At 45.4% G+C, this 22,043-nt stretch overlaps 1 protein-coding gene across 2 annotated transcripts; it reads left to right on the forward strand.

The window, feature by feature from the left end:
• The first annotated feature begins 12,247 nt into the window (after window positions 1-12,247).
• On the forward strand, window positions 12,248-20,578 carry TMEM9B (TMEM9 domain family member B). 2 transcript variants are annotated; one of them, XM_054275537.1, is made up of 5 exons: window positions 12,248-12,372; window positions 13,989-14,080; window positions 15,761-15,869; window positions 16,729-16,863; window positions 19,419-20,578. In XM_054275537.1, the coding sequence occupies exons 1-5, from the start codon at window positions 12,298-12,300 to the stop codon at window positions 19,572-19,574; spliced, it is 567 nt and encodes a 188-aa protein (XP_054131512.1). In that variant the 5' UTR covers window positions 12,248-12,297; the 3' UTR covers window positions 19,575-20,578. The 2 variants fall into 2 exon arrangements, with proteins under 2 accessions (XP_054131512.1, XP_054131513.1); XM_054275538.1 differs by lacking the exon at window positions 12,248-12,372 and adding an exon at window positions 12,599-12,619.
• Window positions 20,579-22,043: the final 1,465 nt, after the last annotated feature.

Below are 22,043 nucleotides of genomic sequence, written 5' to 3' on the forward strand. Positions count from 1 at the left end.
TCCTGGGCTGGCCATTCTGCAGTGCAAAGTCAGAGGCCACTGCCAGGAGCAGCCCTATAGCCATCACTCACTTGCACTTTGGGTCCTGCTGAGATCCACCAACATTTGTTCATCACCAGCAGAGCAGCTGATTAGATGAGAGCTGCTGGGGTGTCTCTTCACAGTTATCTCCAGGGTAATCTGTTATCTAATAGCTCTCCAGGGAGGTCCTTTTTACAGGCCTTTCTATTACTGATGATGAAGTGATGCTCAACATGTTGTGAAAACAAATCTAATTCTTATGTCTCAGAAGCAAATAACTTGATGACTTATTTCTATATAAACATGTGCCTTGGGGCTGTATATTGTTGGGTTTATTTTATGGGGTAAACATCAGCTGAGGCCTGCATTGCTTTGTCACCTGCTGCTTAATAGATGGAGGTGAAGTATCAGGTTTCCATTAATGAAAGTCTGCTCCTTTTCCTAAGCTGAGATTCCTCTTTTTTCTCTTTTCCATGGGCCCTGCACTGCTGGCAGTAGCTCAGCCATGTGCTGGTCTCCTCCTCCTCCTCCTCTGTTAACAAGCACATGGCTGATGAGGCTGCAGGCTCTGGAGATGACACTGCAGGTATCAGTGACATTTCACCAGAGATGGCTTTGCTGCAAAGGCAATTGATTTAATGATTTTGTTACTAGAGTGCTGCTGCAACCACTTCCACAGGATGAGATCTCATCACGCCCCAAGTGGGTGAGAAGACAGTCGCCAACCTAAAAATATCGGGAGTTTAGGAACAACAGGAAGGCACGGCAGCAGAGAACTAGCTGGGGAGAAAGCTGCAGGGGCTTTCTCTCCTCTTTTTGGCTGCAGTGGGATCGATGGATGCGCGGGGCTCGTGGCTGCCCCGGCAGGGAGATGCGGCTGGATCCGCCAGAAAGGCGCCTGGGCTCGCTCAAGGAGAGCTGATGTAAAGTTATGTGCTAATTAAACCTAAACCTGCCCAGAACACAGACACAGGTGGGGGTCTGCAGAAGGTGGGGAGCTCTTAATGCTCTTTCAGCCTGTGGTACTCACATGCCCTCTGAACAGAGAGAGATTTGGCTTTCTCAGATTTCTCCTGAGAGAAGCTGTGAGAGAAGCAGAGAAAAGAATGATCAGAACAATCCTTATCTCATTTGCTGCTCCTGTGTTTGTGCCCATGTGGAATGTGTTCTGGAGATTGTTTACCCGAGGTGATTGCTTGATTGGATTCTGGTGATGGTTGTTTGGATTCATTGACCAATTAGATCCATGTGTGTGTCAGGACTTTCAGGCAGAGAGTTACGGGTTTGCTAGTTAGTTAGTTAGTGATAGTTCTTGTTAGCGTAATATAGTTATAGTATAATATAGTATAATAAAGTAATTAATTAGCCTTCTGATATCATGGGGTTCTGTGCATCATTCTTCCTGCCTGCTGGGCATCATAACACCGATATCAGCCCCTTGTGTCTCCATCTGCTTCCCCCTAGACAGTGCCAGTGCCAGCACGGATTTACTGCTCAGCACCTCTCATCTCTCTCTCAGAGACCAGGAGAAACAACCTCCTCCCTTCAGTGGAGCTGCTGCAGGTGAGCAAATCACTGCCTGACACCTTGAGTGCCTCAGGGGTTTCATTGCCAGTGGGGCTGGCCCAGCCCCTGTGCTGTGGTACCCAGCCAGGGCACAGGGACCGTGCTGGGGGCAGAGCTGTCCCTGTGCTTTGGTTAGCAAGCATCTCGATGGCAATGCTGGCAAAGGCAGCATTGAAAAATACTGTGTAAGGAAGGAACAATACTGAGATCTGTGACCTCAGTGAGAAAGCCAATATATTTTAAAGTGTTGCTATAAATCTCAGTGCTCTGTTCCTCCACAAACAAAGTCACATGGAGAGATCAGGAGAGTAATCAGGCACTTGACAGATGCAAAACATACTGAGTAATGGAAAACAGGGGCAAAGAGAAACTGTGCAACACCAGACGGCACTGGCTAATAATTTGAAAATAAAAATGTAATTGGGAGTTAATCATTGGTCTTTCCTACATCACAAATCAAAAAACCATTTCAAGATCCCTGGGTGGAAGGCAAAGCCCAGGATGAATGAGCTGCAGCCCAGTGACCCGGTTTTATCCAGGCCAGTAGAGATCAGGACACATGAAAATGTTCAGGACTTTGCCACTAGGTTTTTTGATTGCTGGTGGGGAAGTAGAAACCCCATAATTGGGCAAAATGTGGCTTGGAGCTGGAGTAACAAAGAAACTGGGCCTCAATAGTGCAGTCATATGAGAATCCAGTGAAGTGGGTCTGCTGTGAGAGGTGCCCTGGGAAGGCTGTTCAGCCTTCTGGTTTGGCAGGCTTAGAGAGGAAATCTGTGGATTTTAAGCTCCTACTCACAGAGACCTTCTCTACTAAAAGCATCGTGATGCTTCTTGGTTTAGACTTCAATGGCATTTTTCAGATTGACTTTTAAGGCTAACAGAAGGAGAAATGGGCCCTTGTTCCTTCAGGAGATGACAGTGTATTTTTAAAAACAAATTATGCATGAGGGCTAATTAACTTGGCATTTACAGCTTATCATTCTCCTGGTTAAATCTGCTCCAACTGAGACCAAGTTTTGTTGCAAGAAAACTTCTGCCTGGCATTTCCTTCCTTCCTTCCTTCCTTCCTTCCTTCCTTCCTTCCTTCCTTCCTTCCTTCCTTCCTTCCTCTTCATGTGCTGTGACATGAAGGTCATGAGCCACCTCCCAATGTCCTTTTCAGTGACTTCCAGTGAAGATTGAGTGAAGATTTCAGGCTTAGCTGTGAGGGCTGTCTCAGTGGGGACATCTCTCTCATGGTCCTGGTCAATGCTTTCACAGCTAGAAAGTGCCTACTGGGTTCACCTGTACCTATCCAGAGAGCATCTGGGCACAGTGGCAGCTGCAGAAAAGCTGCTTGGAGAGAGCTCCAGCACAATGAATCCCTGCAGTCTGTACAAAGGGAGTTAATAGGATGCTCTCATTCACAAATTGTGTTAGAAGGCACTGATGGCAATGAGCTCACACCAGCTGCTCACCCTGCACTTCCGCTCTCTGCCATCCCAAATCAAGTTAAGGCGATCTCGATGTGCCTCTTATTGCTTCAGGGGAAAAATGTGTCCTGCTTGCTCCTGGGGGTCACAGGTAACCACAGCACAGGCCAGGCACAGCAAAGGCACAGCCCCAGCCCTGGCACTGTGAACTGCCATGTTTCAGAGAGGTCAGTGGTGAATCCCAAGGGCCAATCCCCAAGGCCCAGCTTCAGGGAGAAGCTCCCAGGGCTCTGCAGGACAGGATGAAGGGATAACATGCACCAGCCTTAAGACTGGTTTGTGGGAGGGCTGCCTGTCTACATCACTATGTGCTCATGTGAAAACACAAACCTTGAGTTTCTCTCATTCTTTTAGATTCTTTTCTCTTGATTTTTAAGCCTGAACTGACAAATCTGACCAGCAAAGTGAGTTACTAATCTTCCCTATAACTCCTACAATACAAAACTATAAACTTAAGTAGTGGTGGTGGGTAAACAACCAGATCCAAAGGACACCAACACAAGTCCCAAACAAAACACTCAGCTGTTGTAAAGCTCAGAAGCTCTAACCAGTTAAATTGTATTTAACAATACTGTTTGTATTGCTAAACACAATACAAATGGAATGGACTCAGTGTCCAGCTTTTGAGGCTGATGAGTTAAAATTAGGGCAACTTGGACAATCAAAAAGAGAGGCAGGATGGCAAAAGGAAGGACACGGGGTTTTAGCAGAATTAACTGTGTGCCTTAGGGGACTGGTATTAGTGACCAGCTCTCCTGACAGCTCCTTTGCAAGGAATATGCTGCTCACCCATCACAGCTGCATTTAGGTGTAGAAGCAGCCTGCCAGGGAGCACTGCTCAGAATGGAGGTAAGTCTCCAGGTAAGTCCCACTCCATGGGAGAAAAAGCAAGGCTGTGTATTTGGTAGAATCATCTGCATGCACTTATTGACCTCCCCAGAGATCCTGGCTGCTCACCAGCACTAAGCCACAGGCTGGCACAAATGGCTTGCAAAGAAAGCCACCCAACTCTCTCTGAATAAGGCCCCAAATTTTAATTTTTTAATTGATGCAGCAAATCTCTTTTCTGCCCTTGAGCTGAAAGAAGTGGGTGCTCTTGTCAGGCAGAGAACAACCAGAAGCACATCTCAGAAGCACATGATGTACTGAACTCTCTGGAGACTGCTAATGATGTTTGATTAATTTTCATTATCAGTGTGAGCAAGCTTTGAGGTCTCTCTGCATCTGTCTTATTTAGAGTTGCCGTTTCTTTCTTAGTTTAATAGCAGCTTCTACAGACAGTGATCTAATTGTTCCTCAGCACCTGCTTGAAGCCATCCAAGTTAAGGATGGACATTGTGTAATTTGCAGTACACATGATTTGGTCTTTAAGGCTCAGATCAAATAAAATGGAATAGCAAATGAGGCAGTAATTGAGTTAAGTGGAAGGTTCTGTGCAGGCTGATGCTGGCGACACAGAAATGCTTGGGCTGGACAACACTGGCAATGGAACAAATCAAAATACATGTGTTGTGGCCACCCAGCAGCAGGATGATCAGCCTTCCAGTGGATATCCTGAACTCAATAACCCACAGAATGCTTTCTGTCTAACAAGGTAACTGGCTTTTGCAGTGGATTTTAATCTGAGTCTTTGCTGTGTTGCAAAGCCCTTCAGCCAGGGCCCAGTGAGTTCAGGTGCTGCTGTTCAGTCCCAGGACGAGCTGTATGCTGTCACCTGTTACAGGATGCCTGGTACCATCCTCAGGTGCAGTGCAGGGAGCCCCTGTCACACACCTCACAAAACCTGTCCTGGATACAGCCATGGCCATGCCAGGGCACAGAACTTCACAGTCAAAGAGCTGTTCATGTGGGAGAAAGGGGATAGATACCCTTATCAGCTGCAAGCCCCTCCCAATCAGGCAGTCCTGAAGGAGTCCTTTTGTGTGTCCTTTGGTGAGTCCTAGTAAGGATCTCAGCCAGTTTTTGGTTATCAAGCTTGATTTTGATTCCCTTCTAGCCAGATAACAACATGCACCCGTTGAGGCAAATACTGAGCAATAGGGAGTGGTACAGCCAAAACCACAGTCTGAGCTCTCAGTCTACATATGAAAAGCTTAGAATCTGTACAGAAAAGAAGTTTAAAAAAAAAGAAAATAAAAAAAAGAATACCATCCTCTACCTCACTATAGCATTACACTGGACGGGAAGGCAGGAAAACTTATTCTACTTTCCTCCACCCAGCTTCAATGCCATGAACTCATCTTTGTGCTCCATATTTCTCATCTGCTCCTGCTCATTGGCTTGATCAGTCTCAAGGCTTTGCTCATGGAATGCCAGGAGGCACACAGCTTTTGGAGGACTGGCAGGACAAGGCTTACCCCCAAGAAAAGCAGATTGTTTTGTCCAGAACATTAGTCCCAACAACTATTTGCCATCTACTACATGAAATCAGGAGTTACTTGAAGTGCTGTTAGATATTAATTCACTTCAGCACGCAAGGAGAAGCAGCACTAATGAGGAAAAGAATATAGTCCTGGAGCCAACCCACAAGCATGAATGGCAAACCAAACTCAGCCTTTCTCCCGTGTCTGGGTGCTGGGGAGCTTAATACCTCTGCTCTGCCCATCAAAACACCATTTGCTATTTCAAACTGATCTCTGCTCCTTGGAAAAAGCTTTTGGCAGTCGAGGGAAGAGGCGTTGTCAGGGCTGAAAGCTGGAGCCTGGGCACGCTGTCGGGCGATGAGGCAGTCAGGGGAAGCTGGCAGGAGCTGCTTTGCAGGGAGTTGTCATGGGAACGGAGCAAGTAGGGCAGGAGCGGCTCCGCATCCTCCTCCGAGCGCGGCGGCACAAAATCGATGCTGATTGCAGCGCGGGCAGAGCCAGCTCGCCCATTGTCTCCAGCAGAGACCAAACCTGAATGAAATCTCTGGCACAGGGCAGAATCTCCCTTTGTGGGAAAGGGCTGTCACTCCTGATTTGAGCGGAAGACTTTGGTGCACATTTTAGCTGCCTGTGAATCTGTCACCCATAATGGTCAGTGGCAGCACACACTTGATCTCGGTCACTTCAGTGCATCAGCATGGTGGGCAAGCTCAGAATACAAAATATTGCCATAGTGTCAGTGTTTGTGGCCATCTAAAGTATCAGACTCACCTTGCACAATACTGTCTTTGAATGCACATTACTTTCTCTGTGCAGGTCTGTGTAAGTGGAATTGTTGGAATTTTCTTTATGAGAAATATTTTTGTGATACTGTGGTTGCTAGGGACAAACAATGGTAGTGAATGGTTTCCTGGATAAAGAAGAATACAGAGATTCCTGCTCTTTTAATTATTAGGAATATGTATCTAAAAGGAAAAGAATACTGTTAATGTGGCACCACAGAGACCAGTGGAAGTAGAATTAAATGCAATGGGTAAGAAAAGATTTGACGAAGGCTGAAAATGCTAACACAAAAAAGAGCAAAATGCAATTTGTTGCCTCCAAGCTTTCATTTTGCTTTGCCCAGGTCTGCTGGCAAATAAAAGATCCCCTAATTAAAGCAGGCATCTGCAGAGTGACTGCATTGCTGCCACTGACCCAGGCCAGCAAGGTGCTGAGTGAACACTCCTCATTTCCTATCCACAGTGAAGTGTGAATGAGGGTCCCGCAGCCATCCAGGGCTTGCTTGATTTGTGCTTTGGAAAAGTGACCAAAAATAGCAGGCAGGGAAGAAAATGGAGCCAAAGCATGGAGGGGTTCCCAGTTTGCTTGTTGAGGTCATTGAAAGCCCCCTTTGCTTAGCAACAAGTTTGAGGCAAGTAATGATGAACTTTGCCACAAAAATGCTTGGAGTTGTATCATAAACATAATCTTACCTTGCCTTTAACCTCTCTCCCTGGCTCTGGAGTTTCCAGGCAGGCTGCAGCAAAGGCTGGAATGAAATGGCTGGCACTGGGGAGAGCACATTCTGGATTCATAGTGACTTTATTCTAGTGCAGATCCCTTTGAGCATAAAACAGGAAGCAAGAATGTATTAGAGCAATCCTTGTGGATTACTCTGTATGAGGAAGAAACTGTGGTTCCTTTTTGGGTATGTTTGCCTCCGTGCCTCTAGCAAAAGCTCTCTGGGGTAGAACAAGGAGCAGCAAAGTGTGTGAAGCAGCACTGACCTTGTCTCCCCCCTGAGCAATTCATGCAGGGCATCTGAGGCCTTGCTGGGTCAGGGCTGGCAGAGGCTATTTATAAGTTTTGCATTAAACAAACAAATGCAGAAGTTGTTCTTTGTGCTGCAAGGGATGAAGCCAGAGCTGTGGACTTGGAGACCGTGGTTAAAGAGCTGAAGCCCCTGCCTCAGCCACAAGCTGCTGTTCCTTGTATTTGCAGCATGTCCTTTGGTGAAGGAAGGGGCATGCAGGAGGGATCGCACTGACAAGAGCATGACATACGTCACTAATTGAAACCACACACAGAACAGGACATTCTCCCCATGAATGTGATGTGGGGACTCAGCTGCTGCAGTGTGTGAGAGCCCTGACTGACCTTGCATTAGCAGAGAGGGACCTTGAACTCTCACAGCCTGCAGAAAAGTCAGGGGTGGATTCACTGAGACAGAAAGATAAAATAAATGCACAGCTCTTTCAGCACTTCCCTCCATTTGCTTCATATCATAAATATCAATACAAATATAGAAATACAGAGGTAAACAGTTTGCCCAGCCTGCCCTTTCCATATGCATGCATTTCTGCTGTGAAAGGCTTTATGTAACTCCTGACAGCAGATTGCAAAATAATGCCTGGGTTATGGAAGGAAGCCACGAGCCATTACATTGCATTACTGTAATGTAATGGGTCCCTGAGATGAGCCAGATTTGGAGAGCTTGCTTTTATTGTAAACCTTGTACCCCATCCAGCCCACTGGCATTGATTTCTCTTTGTTTTCCCCAGAGATCAAAGACCACAAGGCCAGAATAGCAGCTAGACAGGAACTGAGCCACTGGGGTTTGGCCCCAAACAGAAAGTCATGAGACAAAACTGTGCTGTTTATTTGAAGGGATGCAATACCAGTGACAGGACTTCTTCAGATGGATGCTGATGACCAATCTGCTGAAAGGTGAATTTCTCATTAGCCTAGAGAAATGACATTGTAATTAATCTCTTCCTATGTTTCTTTACTAAGTAAAGGCTTCTGTGACAAGTGCTGCCATCCATTAAATTTTTTAACTGAATGCAGGGAATAGACAAAAAAAAAAGAATCTGTATTTACTTTGTGTTTCTCCTGTGCAAATGTCACACCACTTTCATGTTGGCAATAAGTGCAGAAGTGCTGATTCGATCACTTATTTACATAATCCCCTCAGATTTTTCTTTTATATCATTGTTGATAATGAAAAGATTTTCTCAGCTGGGAAAACAAAGGGAAGCAGGCAAGTTCTGAATGTGAATAGGCTGAAGTGACATAAAAAGATGGTAATTTGCATTAGTAAAACTAATCAGAATGTAGATGACTGAAATGATGGAAAATAGCATCTATCCCTACCTGCTCTGAGAAGCATCCACCCCGTGACAGTTCAGCTGCAGCGTGAGGAGCAGCCCTACACCAATTGCTTGGCACAGCACAGCACAGTGCAATTACCACAGAGCATGGAGGAACTTTGCAGAGAACACTTTTAAAATACTCATATTCACATTTTAATAATGTGCAGTACAGTAAGGAGGAGCAGAGGCACAGCTTAGGGCACTGTTGGCTGCAGAGACTGTGCGGCTTTGGGAAGGCTCCTGCCACAGGAAAGCAAATGCAGGAGCTCACCCTGCACATACAGTGCAGGAAATATAGAGCTCTTGATAAGCTATTCTTGTGAGATGACTGAGCAGGAAAGATGTGGCCCTGGAGCAGCTGCCCTGCCTAGAGATGCGCAGCCTGTGCTGTGTCTTTGCTGCACAGCCTCGGTTCTTGTTCCCAAAATCCCGGCTCAGGCTGTGCCCAGCAGGTCAGTGGGATGCACCCCTTCCATGGCTGGGGGGACCAGGGCTGCCTCCACCCCAGAGCCTCAGAGACAGAGCCCTTGAATAACCAAAAACACCTCCAGCAGCTCTTGGGGGCACTTGGTGTGTGTTTTGCTAATGGAGACAAACATGAGAGCAAGTACAAAACTGTCAAACACAGCACACTGACAGCAAAGTGCAGGGTTTAGCTCAGAGAGGCCAGTGTAGAGCTACAACCCTCAAACAAATCTTGTTATTAAAGCAGGGGGTGTGTGTTTTAAAAAGCAAACTGGATGAGAGAGCTCAGCTCCATTAACTTGAAGAGGATTGGTCCAGTAAGGAGAGAGGAGTGCAGGGAGCAGCCTGCTGCCGCTGAAGCTCAGACTCTGATAATCCAGTGAGAGCTCTCTTGAAGATCAAACACATCTTCAGCCCTTCTGGAAGATTAGCAAGCTGAAAAGCAATTATAGTCATGGCAATCATTTAATAATTTCCTTAAAATCAAATTTGTATACATTTTTTAGCTGTCTTTCCCCTTTTTAAAAACTGTAGTTTAATAGTATTGCTTCTGATATTGGTATGATGACAAACGCATTAAAAAATAATTGAAACAAAACTGAAAAAAATCTAAATGTTAAGACAGAAACTCCTAAGTGTTATTTTATTGATAATTCTTCCAGGAGCTTTGCTGACCTAACCACTTATTGTTGTTTTCTAGGGGAAGAATGGACTCATCTTCTGGAAGAAGTAACCTTTACCTCCTGCAGCACCAAGAGCTCACAAGATCCTGTTTAGTTTTTTTGGTGTTCCTGGCTTTGAGGAAGCTCCAAGACTGGGCTTGAAGCTCCCAAAGGCTGTTCCAGCCACCCAGCTAAAAGCACATTTATTACCTGTGTATCTCTTTTCCTACACCAAACTCTTCCAAAGGCAGTGATGCCTCCGAAACTGCGTATTGTTTACTTCAGCTCAAAATGCGATCTGTGTTTTTCTAAAGATTCAGCATGTTTTTCAACTCAGCAGTCAATCTGCCCATTGTAGACCATGGCTGTGGGTGGTGGGGAAGACATAGAGCCACCTTCACACTTCAAAACACTTCCATTGCAGATCCAGGCATTAAACAGACAAATTGTTTGGCTCAGGCTGAAACCTGATGTACGCTCATTAAAGTCTGCTGGCAATTTTCCCTGAATTTTAAAGAAAGGTGTTTTGGGTTTCCATAGTAACTCCAGCTCCTTTCCCGAGCTGTCTGATGCACTGCTGGTATTACACAACCTATTGTGTGAGGAGGGAGTGAGGAGCAGTGTTGAAAAGTCTACTGAATTTAAGGATTATGAAATTACAGCCACTGAGTGGGGGCTGGGGAGGGAGAGGGCAAATACAGCAGCTTTTGGCCATGTACAGTTTTGCTGCTTGAGAGTTTAGACAGAGAACCATGGAATTGAACAATGGTTTTGGTTGGAGCGACCTTAAAGATCCTCCTAGTTCCAATTCCCCTGCCATGGGAAGGAACAACTTCCACCAGAGCAGGCTGCTCAGAGCCCCATCCAACCTGGCCTCGAACCCTGCCAGGGATGGGGCATCCACAAATTCTCTGAACAACCTGTGCCAGCCTCTCAACACCTCCACAGTAAAGAATTCATTCCTGATATCTCATCTAAACCTGCTCTCAGTCTGAAGCCATTCCTTTATCCTGTAAAGAGTCCCTGTCCACTTATTGTGTAGGCTCCCTTCTGCCACAGGAATGGCTGCAAGAAAAACAGGAGGCATGGAAGGGAGGAGAAGGAATAAACAGGCTGAGTCACACTGCCTGCTGTTCCTCTGTGCAGCTCTCAGAGATGAGCCCGAGCTGTTTCCCAGGCTGGGCTCAGGCCCTTTTTCAGCAGTGCCAGGGACAGGCTGGGTCCAGCCATGGCAGTGTCAGGGACAGGCTGGGTCCAGCCCTGGCAGTGCCAGGGGGGTTTGGGGTCCCTACACAAGGAGGGAGGCTCATAGATGGCTTCACCTGCCAGCTCCCGGGGAGCACAGCTGGAACTGCTGCTTCTCATCAAGGCTGGCTGCCCCCTGCAAGAGGGGGATCACAATAATTAATCACTGACAAATAAGGAACATTGCTGGATTTTAGTGATGTCTTCTAAGAGAAACAGCTGTCTGTAGGGGGATACAGTATGGGTAAATGCAGGTGGAATAGAATATAATCTTATCCCCTAAAGAGTTGCAGCTGAACCAATTACTAAAGATTAGGAGCAGGCCTGACATTAACAGGCCACACCTGTAGCCAATAAGAAGAGTGTTATAAAAGAGTGGATTGGTGGGCTCTGGAGTCAGATGACTGCTGTAAAGACGAGGAAGAGTCAGTGTTTAGAGGAACTACCTACGAGAAATATCAAGGCGGTATGAACCTCTAGCAATATGGAACCCTTGCAATGTAATGACAATACAACTCTTGCACCATAACGACAATAGCTGTCTATAAAAGGCATGAAGATTTATATAACTGTGTGTCCAGATGTGTAAAAACTGGGTTATGTGCTGCTCACGCACCTCATTTTGAGTGGTACTAATGATCGGTCCTTGGATTAAACCCATTCCAATAGGGCCAAGACTGTGGGAACTACAGGCCAGCCAGCCTGCCCCACCTCTCTTTAAAAAAGGGCATCTTGATACTAAAGTGTGTCCAGAGAAGGATAACAAGGCTCCTGAAAGGCTTTGAAAATGTGTTTTATGAGGAGTGGCTGAGGGAGCTAGGTTTGTTTAGCCTGGAGGAGGCTCAGGGGAGAGCTCATGGCTCCCTACACCTGCCTGAGGGGAGGCTGCCGTGAGCTGGGGGCTGCTCTCTCCTGCAGGGAGAGGACTCGAAGAAATGGCTTTGAGCTGAGCCAGGGGATATTCAGATTACACACTAGAACAAATTCTTTCACTGTCAGCGTGGTCAGGCACTGGAACGGGCTGCCCAGGGAGGCGGTGGAGTCGCCATCCCTGGCGGTATTCAAGGCGTTTCTGGATCTGGCGCTGGGTGACACGGTTTAGTGGTTGCAGTGCTGTTTTGGTACTTGGACTGAGTGGCTTTGGAAATTCCATCCCTGACGATTGCACGATTCCAGGAATATTTCTGTGCCGGCCGGCCCGCGCCCGGAACCACAGTGCGGCGCCGCCGTTCCCGCGGGGACGCCGCCAGGCGCGGCCGGCGCCCCACGTGAGGCGGCGGCAGGCGGAAGTGATGGCGGCGGGGCCCGGGCGGCGGCGCGGCGGCCACCAGCGGCGGTGAGGCGGCCACAGAGCGCCGGGCCCGACATGGCGGCCCGCGGGGCGCGCCTCTGCTCGCTGCTGCTGCTGGCCGCACTGGCGGGGCTGGGCGCCGAGGCCAAGGTGAGCGGGGCGGGCGTGGCGGGTCACGGTGGTGCTCCCGGTACAGGGCCCTCCTTCCGTCCGCCGCCCCCGCCGGGCGCTCGGTTCCCGCGGGTGGTCTCGCCTTTCCGGCCCCACTGCTGCCCCAGGCGGCTGTAGGAGAAGGCCGGAGCCGGCGGTTTCGTGCGGGCGCTGCCCTGCCCCGCTCGGCGGAGCAGCAGGGCCCGCCGGCGCGGCCTCGGCGCCCGCCCCGGTTCCTGCGCTCCCGGTAAGCTCGTAGCTGTTGTTGTCACTTTGCCGTGGTACCCGGGGACACCGTCACACAGAGCTACGAGTGGTGACGGAGCTACCGGGGCTGAGCTCGGGTGCCCGGCTCAGCCGCGCTGGGTGCGGGCGCTCCGCTCTGGCCCTGCCCTCAGCCGGGACTGTCCCGCGGCCCTCGGCGGCAGGCAGCGACACCGGGCCCTCTACGGTCACCCGCGTTTGAATTGTCCCCTAACACCTGTGGGTTTTCTCCTCTTCAATGGTAATCAGCGGTTTGACCCCTCCGCGGAGGGAGCGGGGTCGGTGTAGGGTGTGGTACATGGGGTGTGGATTTACATTGCTCTCCTGAGACCCCCTGCCCTGCTGCACCCGGCTCTGGCTCCCCAGCGCTGCAAGGACGTGGAGCCAGTCCAGAGGAGCCATGGAAGGGATCACAGGGCTGGGGCACCTCTGCTGTGAGGGAAGGCTGAGGGAATTGAGATTGTTTAATCTGGAGAAGAGGTGCCCTAATTGCAGTACCTGAAATCTGTAAGAGAGATGGAGAAGAGCTGGTTAAATGGGCAGGTAGTGTCAGGACAAAGTTTTACTCTGAAAGTGGATAGGGTTAGGTTGGGTATCAGGAAGAAAGCCTTCTCTGTGAGGGTGGTGGGGCACTGGCACAGCCTGGCAGGGTTCCAGGCCAGCTTGGACAGGGCTTTGAGCAGCCTGGCATAGTGGAAGCTGTCCCTGCCTGTGGCAGGGGAGTTGGAACTGGATGATCCCTTCCAACCCAGAGCTTTCTATGATTCTGTGCTAGTGCAGTCAGGGTTTCCAACTGACCTGTGCTCAGTGTTTGTCTGACTTGGTTGCTCAGTACAGGAGTTCATTGCCAATACTTGTTCACACATTCTTTTGTAATGCCTCTAGAAATTGCCTTGAACTTTAGAGAAGCCATGTTTATCCTCTGTCTCTTGTTATTTGCTAAAATAAGCTTAGCATTCTTTCATTCCTTTTAAGCTCATCACTGTATCTGACAAGCAGCTGTCCTTGTAAGCTGAGTAGTTGAGTAATCAACATCAGCAATTTCTGCATGTGTGGTTTTTCTTGGAAAGAGGAATGAACTTAAACTCCATTTTCCCCCCTCAAGAGTTGTGTTTCTGTCTCAAACAGTAGTGAACTTGACAAATTGCTCTACTCACTTAGTAATTTTGATAGGTTATTCTTAAACCTTCTGGAAGGTTTAAGAAGTATGAGTATGACTGTTCAGAGATACTTGCAAGTAATTTGTGTTAAATATTTCAAGTCATATGTAAAGAATGCCTTCTGTAGCCCTGATAATATAAATTACATAATAAGATAATTTGTTCTAAGTGTGTTGTTTGCTTCACTTCTAGAACTCTGAGGATGTCCGGTGTAAATGCATCTGCCCTCCTTACAAGGACCATTCAGGCCATATTTACAACAAAAATGTTTCACAGAAAGACTGGTGAGTGTGTGTGGCCCATACAAAATGATAATAAATCTTACTGCTTAAAGCCTTGTTCTGTAGAGATTACATATGGATCTCCTGTGGTGGTGCCAGGACAAAGCAGAGCATTTCCATAACTTACTGGAGCTTTTCTTTCAGAAGTGCTCCAGAATTCAGCTCTAGCAAGGGACAAGGATTAAACCCTGTAGTTTTTACCCTGTCTTCTGTTTTGGTTTGCTTGCTTGCATGTTTAATTTTTTATTTAGACTTGGAAATAGTAGAAGGGAAGGAGATGATGTCTTTTGAATGCAGTGACTTGGAATGGTGTAAAGGCAAGGGAGCACAAACCTGGAACTGGGGCTTGGGAGTATTGTCTTTGCTTGCTCTACTCTTAAAAACCATCCCATCATTTAGGAACTGTTGTTTCTGGAGTTTTGTGAGGTTCTAGTAGATTTTGCACTTTCTAGCAACTTGTAGAAGAAAAAATGCTGCTATTAGTATTTCTTATATTCTCATTAAGAGACTTCCTACTGCACTTAACCAACATAGAAGATTTCTGCAGAACTTGGGCAGTGTATTGACACAAGCTTTCAGCCACAGGAGCAGCAATTGCACAGATTGTGCCTGGCATGTATTTTTCATTTTTGTAGCTTGAATGCTGCTTTCTTCCACAGAGGAAAATGTTGCTCTGTTTTCACATAAATGAGACAAATAAACCTTCCACTGCTCTCCAGAGGCTGAGAGGTGGCACTCAGCAGTTGCAGCTATGAAGAAGAAATACAAACAAGACAGAAGAGAGGAGCTGGTCCCTGGCTGAGTGTTTGCAGCACTGTAATTTACCAGTAAAGTGTTGAGTGCCAGGCTGCTGCTGTCACTTGAGGCCTTGTGTTTCACTCCCTGCTGCTGCCTGTGCCAGCACTGGGGTAACCAGGAGAAGGGTGAAACAGGATCCTGGTTGTGTCAGTGCTTGCAGGGACCTGGGGTCTGAGCTCTGAGTAACAGCCTGAGTCAGCAGGAAGAGCAGCATTATGGAAGCTGTTGTTGGAAGCAGTTGTCTCATGGCAGCTGGGTTTTAATGTGCTATAGGGAGCCCATAATATTGTCAACCACACTTTTCCACTGGGGACTGACTTACATTTGGTAATCTTTTAAGTCAAATGCTTTTGCTGAAAGCTGAATGCTCTTTATTCACTGTCTTGGTGCTTAGAGAAACAAACCTTCTGACTTCCTTTTTTATTTCCCCAATGTCTGTACCTTGTGATGACAAGAAATTCAGTTCATGACTGTCAAAGAGGGGCTAATCTCCCTTCAGACAGTGAAAGGATGGAATAAGGCCCTTCTGAGTATGGTGAGGAAAGAACGGGAATTAGTAGCTGAAATTTACTTTTATCCATGATGTCAGTGTCAAATGATGCATTGTGCTGGATTCATATCCTTGGACTTGCTCTGCTAACAGCTTTAATACTTTCTCTGAAAAAGGAAGACATTGAGTTAGAAAGGTCTTAAAACTTGTTTAGCAGCTTGTCAGTAGCTGAATTTCTTATTTAAGTGACATAACTGTGCTGTAGTGATTTATTTGCACCTCAGTTTAAAACAACTGAACTTAAGCAAGCTGAGCTCCCCAGCCCCTGCAGCAGAGTGGAACAGCTCAGTCAAAGCCAGCTCCAAACTGACTGGGCAGTTTCTGTGTTTCCTCAGTGATTGTCTCCATGTGGTGGAGCCCATGCCTGTCCCTGGACCTGATGTAGAAGCTTATTGTTTACGCTGTGAGTGCAAATATGAGGAGAGAAGCTCAGTCACAATTAAGGTAAACAGTGGAATTGTGTGGGCATATATTAAAGACTTGAACTGTTTAGTAAATATGTCTGTTGTCTTTTAGAGAAATGCTGTTTTTAAAGGGAAAACTGTTCTAAGGCAGCCTAAACTTTTTTTGTAGTAGCTGTTTACAATCTTTAGCAGTAACAATAGCATCAAACTTTAGCTGAAGAAGAGACCCTTTATTGAAATCTCCACTTTTGAGATCAGACTTTAAATCTTGCTGAAATTATGAGTATTTTAAGACATTTGGTCAAGCTTTGTGCTTTGTTTTCCTTATTACTTCAGAGGACCTCTTGTTACACAGCTGCCTTACTTTCTTACTAAATTTTCTTTATCTGTGTTTGTACTAACAGATGTTTTCTGTGCTCTTCACATTCTTGCCCCGTTAGAGTCATTGAGGCCTGGACTGCTGTGAATAGACTGCAGAATGTCTTGGTTTTTGACAACCCAGATGACTTTGTTTTGGGATTTTAGAAGTTTGGTGTTTTGTTTTGCTTGGTGACTGAATTCAGGTCTGTGCTAGACAAAGGGAGATCAGTGGGGGATGCCCCAGATTTGTCACCTGTTTAATGGCCAGGCTGGCCAGTTGTCCTGGTGGAAGTGAGAGTTATAACACTGAATTGTTTACAGAGGCATAGCCTGAGATTCTTTAAAAGGTCTCACTGTTTAAAGCTGCCCTAAACCCTTCTAATACCACGTTGTAGTCTTTTCTTTCTGGGTTTTAAGTCTTCTGGTGACTCCACCAAAGATCAAACTTCACCTGTACTCATCTTTTGGTCCTTGCTGCTTGTTGTGAGAGTGGGGGGGAAAGTCACAATCTTGGCATGAACTGTGCTTGCATTATGTAGGTGACAATCATCATATACCTGTCCATTTTGGGCCTGCTTCTTCTGTACATGGTGTACCTCACCCTGGTGGAGCCCATCCTGAAGAGGCGCCTCTTTGGACACTCACAGCTCATACAAAGTGATGAAGACATTGGGGTGAGTCCACCAGAGTCTTTGTGCACTTGGTTAGCATGGAAATTGGGATGGTTGGTTGATAATTAATGATTTGGGGCGAGCAGCTTTTTTTGCCAGGCAGTGTAAATGCTTTTCCTGCTGGGAGAGGAAAAGAAAGGTGTGTGGTGACTCCTGTGAAGCCACTCTTTCATTTTTCACCGGGCTGGAAGCAGTGAGAGCTGCTTCAGTTATGCCAGCTCTAGGCACAGGTTATTTTCACAGAGAAGAGACAGTGTAAGAATATACAGGAGTTCAGCTTTTTAGGAGTTAATGATCCAGTCTTGCCAGGCATCATTTTATGGGAAGTGTTTACTGCTTAGATTGCTCTCTACAAAAACAAAGTGTGGGGGTTGCATCTTCTGTTGTTCCAGTTTGAGTTTCTTGATTCTAAAACTTCATAAAGAAGTTGCTATAATGAAGCAAAATACTAATAGATGATGAAATAATTTCTTAGTATTACAGCCAGAAATCAGAATCTGACAGTATATTCCAACAGGTCAGAGGAGGTTTTTTTTTCAGAGAAGGGGAGCAGTCCAGTAGTGACAGGATTTTCTGTCATTAATGGCCTTTCCAGTCTCTAGCACTGGGTGATAATCACATATTTTTGTTATTAACTCAGGGTACATAAAGCATAGCTGGTAAAAGGTATTATCTAAGAAAAGGCTTAATTTTGAATACTTGATTATCCCCTTAGCAAATGGAAACCCCTTTTTAAGTGAAGATGGCTGATGGTTGTCCCCCTGTTTCTGAACTTCCCTGTGTATTACATGTAGACATGTTTCAACTGTCTTTATAATGACAAAATAAGATTTTCCCAGTCACCTCTAGGAGGATTTTGGGTTGAGTGTTGGATATTTTTTTTTGAAAGGAAGTATTTGAATGACTCTTCCTCTGTGTGCATTCTTATAGCAAATTGGGCAGCTCCTTGAATTAAGTGAGCTTGTGCTGTATGCTAGAGCCCAAACAAATTTTTAGCTTAGATAAATTATCTTAATGCCTCCAAGTCAGTCTTTTGACTGTAGGTGGAAGAAGTGAAATAAGTCCCATGGCAGAGTTCAGGTTAACTGCAGAATGAATTTACCTCAAACTCTGGGCCCATCTTAACCAATGTTATGTTTTGCTGTAGCTGTTCTGTGAACATAACATAGTTTAAGGTCCCTTCTGAATTATCCCCATTCTTGCCTTCCCTCTTGCAAGCTCTTGAGATACTCTTGTGACACTTCAAAAATACCATATCCATGGATTTTGTGGCTGAATTTCAAGGCACTGTGTTCACTCTGTTGTTGCCCATTGGTGGCAGTAGCAAATGATGAGTGTAAGCCACTTCTGCAGTCCTCTTTCCTCTTAAATTCTTTTTCCCCCCTTATTGTCTACATAGAAATTGACAGTATCTAGCCTTGGAGCTGAGAATGTTGTTTACCAGGAAGGTTAGTACCATCTAGACTGTCCTGTGTTCCCCACCATGTGTTTTACAGCAGCAAACCATGTGTTGCTATTATTTTTTCCCCCTGTGAATGAAGTGCTCTTTCTCCTGTTCAATGCCATTCTAAGTATAGGCAAATTTTTTTTGGTCAGGGCTTGTCTGTTGTTCTCTATGGGAATAGTTTTTAATGCTCATTGTGGCTTTGGGATTCAGAGTAATCATTTCAATAGGTGTCATTAATAATCTGTGTACAGCTTACAGTTGTCATTGAGCTGCTCTGCACAGTCATACCAAAAAGTATCCATTAATAGGAATGTCTTCAAAAGTGTTCTGGAAAAAAAGGATGTGAAATGTAGGGATGCAAAAAGACAGTTATTTAATATAGGACAGTTATTTAACATAGTTATTTATGTTATTTTTCATTATTTGTATGATGCTTTCTGATGTAGCTTTAGCAGCATGACTTTGTCCAAGCAGTTTAATAGCCAAATAAGAAGTTCAGTTCCAACTCTTACCGTTTATTACTTGGCTATATTTGCTAGCAGAAAATAAAGCCTTGCAGATACTGTTAGAAAACAGAGAGAGTCAACATTAAACAAGCACTTGGTCCTTGTTGAGCTGTGTCACTTAATCAGCTGTATTGACACTGTGCTTTCAGACAGCTCAGCACAATAGGCTTGGTTTGGTAAACACCAGGGTGTGTTGGTTTGATATAGAAGCTATGTGTGAACATCCTGAACTGCCTGGCTGGAGATGGCCAGGAGCTGGCAGGGGACCCACCCCAATTCAGTTGTGGATTCACCACAGCCATGGGGGTGCCTGGGTCTGCTCTGGGCTGCACATGAGTGCAAGACTGCTGTGATCCTGGGCAGCAGGTGATTGACAGTACAGTGAAGTGTGGGAAATCTGTGGGAGTTCCTGCCAATGAGAAATCGAAGTACGGTTCCAACAATTCAAAAACCTGCTTGGTCATCGTTACTGGCCAGCTGGTTGGGCCATCTCCTTTACCTTAAAGACAGACCAAGCCAGCCAGCCCCCAGGTGCTGTGGAGTGTAGCAGCCCAGCAGAGCTGGGAGCTGTAGCAGTGACGGTGGCTCTCTCTCTGCCCTCGCAGGACCAGCAGCCCTTCGCCAACGCGCACGACGTGCTGGCGCGCTCGCGCAGCCGCGCCAACGTGCTCAACAAGGTGGAGTACGCGCAGCAGCGCTGGAAGCTGCAGGTGCAGGAGCAGCGCAAGTCCGTCTTCGACCGGCACGTGGTGCTCAGCTAAGGGGGCTCGGGGAGGAGCTCCGGGCGTGTGGACTGGTGCAAAGAGCTGACAGAAGTCTTCCTGATCCTGCCCATTCAGAAGGGTTTTCTTGAATGATTTGTTATTGATTTAAAAACAAAACAAATTAAAGAGGTATTTGAGCTATGAAGGGATGTACTGGAATGGAAGGAGTTTAAACAGATTAGTTAACCAAAAGCTTAAATCTTTGTTTTCAAATGGCTTTTACTAACAAAAAAAAGAAAACAAACCCTAAGATACCTTAGGTTGCCACTGTGGTACATTCTTTACAGTTGTGACTTTATGGTGGTTTTTAACTATATATTTCTCTTTACTATTTATGTGGTTAAAAAGTACCTGGGAACACAGTAATAACTTACAACTCACTAATCACTTTATGTAAAGACCTTTTGTAAATATACTTGGATTTTCTGCTGATTGATGCTAGGTACTGGAAATCAAAGTCTTGCAGTGTAGTTTTGGCCTCAGAGAATGAAACCCTGCTGGCTGTGTTCATTTGGTTTCTTGCACTTGTACTTTCAAGATGTTTGTATGGCAAGTGATGTCTGCAGACTTAAAGCAAAACATAAGTGGACACTGACTCCTGGAGCTGCATATTTCAAGTACTGTGATGTAGATAAATTCAAATGCAGTGCACATTCAAGACAGTGTTGACGTTTTGTTCTATTTTGCTTTAATAGCTTAATATATTGTAGGTGTATGATAGCTCTTATAAAATCTTTTCCCTTTCTTTTCATGGATAAAGTCTCAGGAGTTAGTATATGATGAAATATTTATTATAAAAATCTTCCTGCATTTGTCTGGATTGATGGTGTAAGGCACATACTTTCTCTAGCACCTGTCATCTTGGGAGTTAGGTGTATTTTTTTATCTGTGACTCTGTATTCATCTCTCTTCAGAGGTTATACAGTTGCTGGATGACTAACTTTCATATATCCCCTTTGGAATGTAACAATTAAAGATAAAACTGATTTTTGAAAAATGGATCTGCATTATCAGTTTGTCATCATTTTTCTCCCTCATTATGCTGCATGTAAACTCCATCTATAAAAGTGCTCCTCTAAACACACTTCAGAGTAGAAATGTGCACTTGTTCAGTGATTAGGTAAAGAAAGGCTCATCAAATTGTTAATTGAAAGAAGTTTTTAATCCCTGACTCATATGTAGCTGTGTATATGTAGTTGCATTATTGTGTGACAGTTTTCAGTTCAATGTGGGAGGAGGTGGTCCTTGGAAGAATACTCTGTTTCTGGGGATAGTTTTGGCTTGCTTACTCCATGCCTGGGGGACAGCCAGGTACACAGCTTTGTTTGCATGCCAGTCCTGTAGACTTCCAAAACTGAGTTAACCTGGAGTCATTTAAAGCAGGTGGTGAATTGGTGGATTTACAGGATTCTTGCTTTAAATTGAAAAAAAATATTGCACGAGGATTGACAGGTCAAAAAAAATATTTGTGCTTGGTTTCAGTTTTTGTGTTCAACATGGCCCCAGTGAGTGGGAGCTTGTTCAGTTGGTGCTGTGTGGTTGCTGGTTATGACACTTGGGGTCTACTAAAGAAGAAGAATGCAACTTGTTTGTGGAATATATGCCTTGATTGTTGAGTATCTCCCTGTCTCCCAGTCCTGGGAGTTGTTCTACCTCTTGTCTTTCCTGTGAGGCCTGAAGCTGGTGTGGGAAGGGGGAAGTTGGATACAGCACTGTGGCTCACACAGGGGCAGCAGAAGGTGAAGCACTCTTTCCTTGATGGGTGACAGTCACAAGAAGCAGGACTGAGCGTATGTCCATCTTTTGCCAGTAAAAAGTATTTCTGATCTTACAATTTTAAGCTAAAGTGGTTTGGGTTTGGATTTTTGTGTGTGGTTATGCTTTGATTGATAGAAGGGCCAAACCACGAGATAGTTCCAAGTGTCAATCCTGTTAAATGTGGAATTTTGAAGATTGGTGTCCTATTTAGTTGCACGTGTACAATTGGGCAGATATACTGATATATGTAGCACCTAAGTACATGTATACATTGCATTATAGATCTGTACTGTTTCTCTTTGTAAGCAAAAGTTGTGTTGCTTCTGTTGGCTCACTCAAATCTTCTCTTCTTATATATATTCACCTTTTATATGGTGTTAGTCAACACTAAAAAAATTTCCCAAAATTACAGGTATAGTGATTAAATTTAAGGGCATTAAGCTGGCTAATAATATGTGTCCTCACCTGTAGTGGAGAGAAATCCATTACAAATTTCTAAATAAATGCTGTTTTTCTGTGTTTAAAATGAAGCTATGGAAATGAGTTTGCTTATCCCTTGATGGTGAATATTTACCTAAATTCTAGCCAATTGTTCTGTTTAGATATTAGAGTACAAAATACCAATAAATGAAAATTCTGCTTTGTATTTTCATTACTATACTGTAGTAGTCTGCAGCAGAAGGCAAGCAGGAAGTGAACAAACCACAT

The sequence above is a fragment of the Melozone crissalis genome, unplaced genomic scaffold (assembly GCF_028551555.1).
Source record: "Melozone crissalis strain CALT ecotype California unplaced genomic scaffold, PUWL_Pcris_2 ptg000018l_1, whole genome shotgun sequence".
In the NCBI taxonomy this organism is placed as follows: domain Eukaryota; kingdom Metazoa; phylum Chordata; class Aves; order Passeriformes; family Passerellidae; genus Melozone; species Melozone crissalis.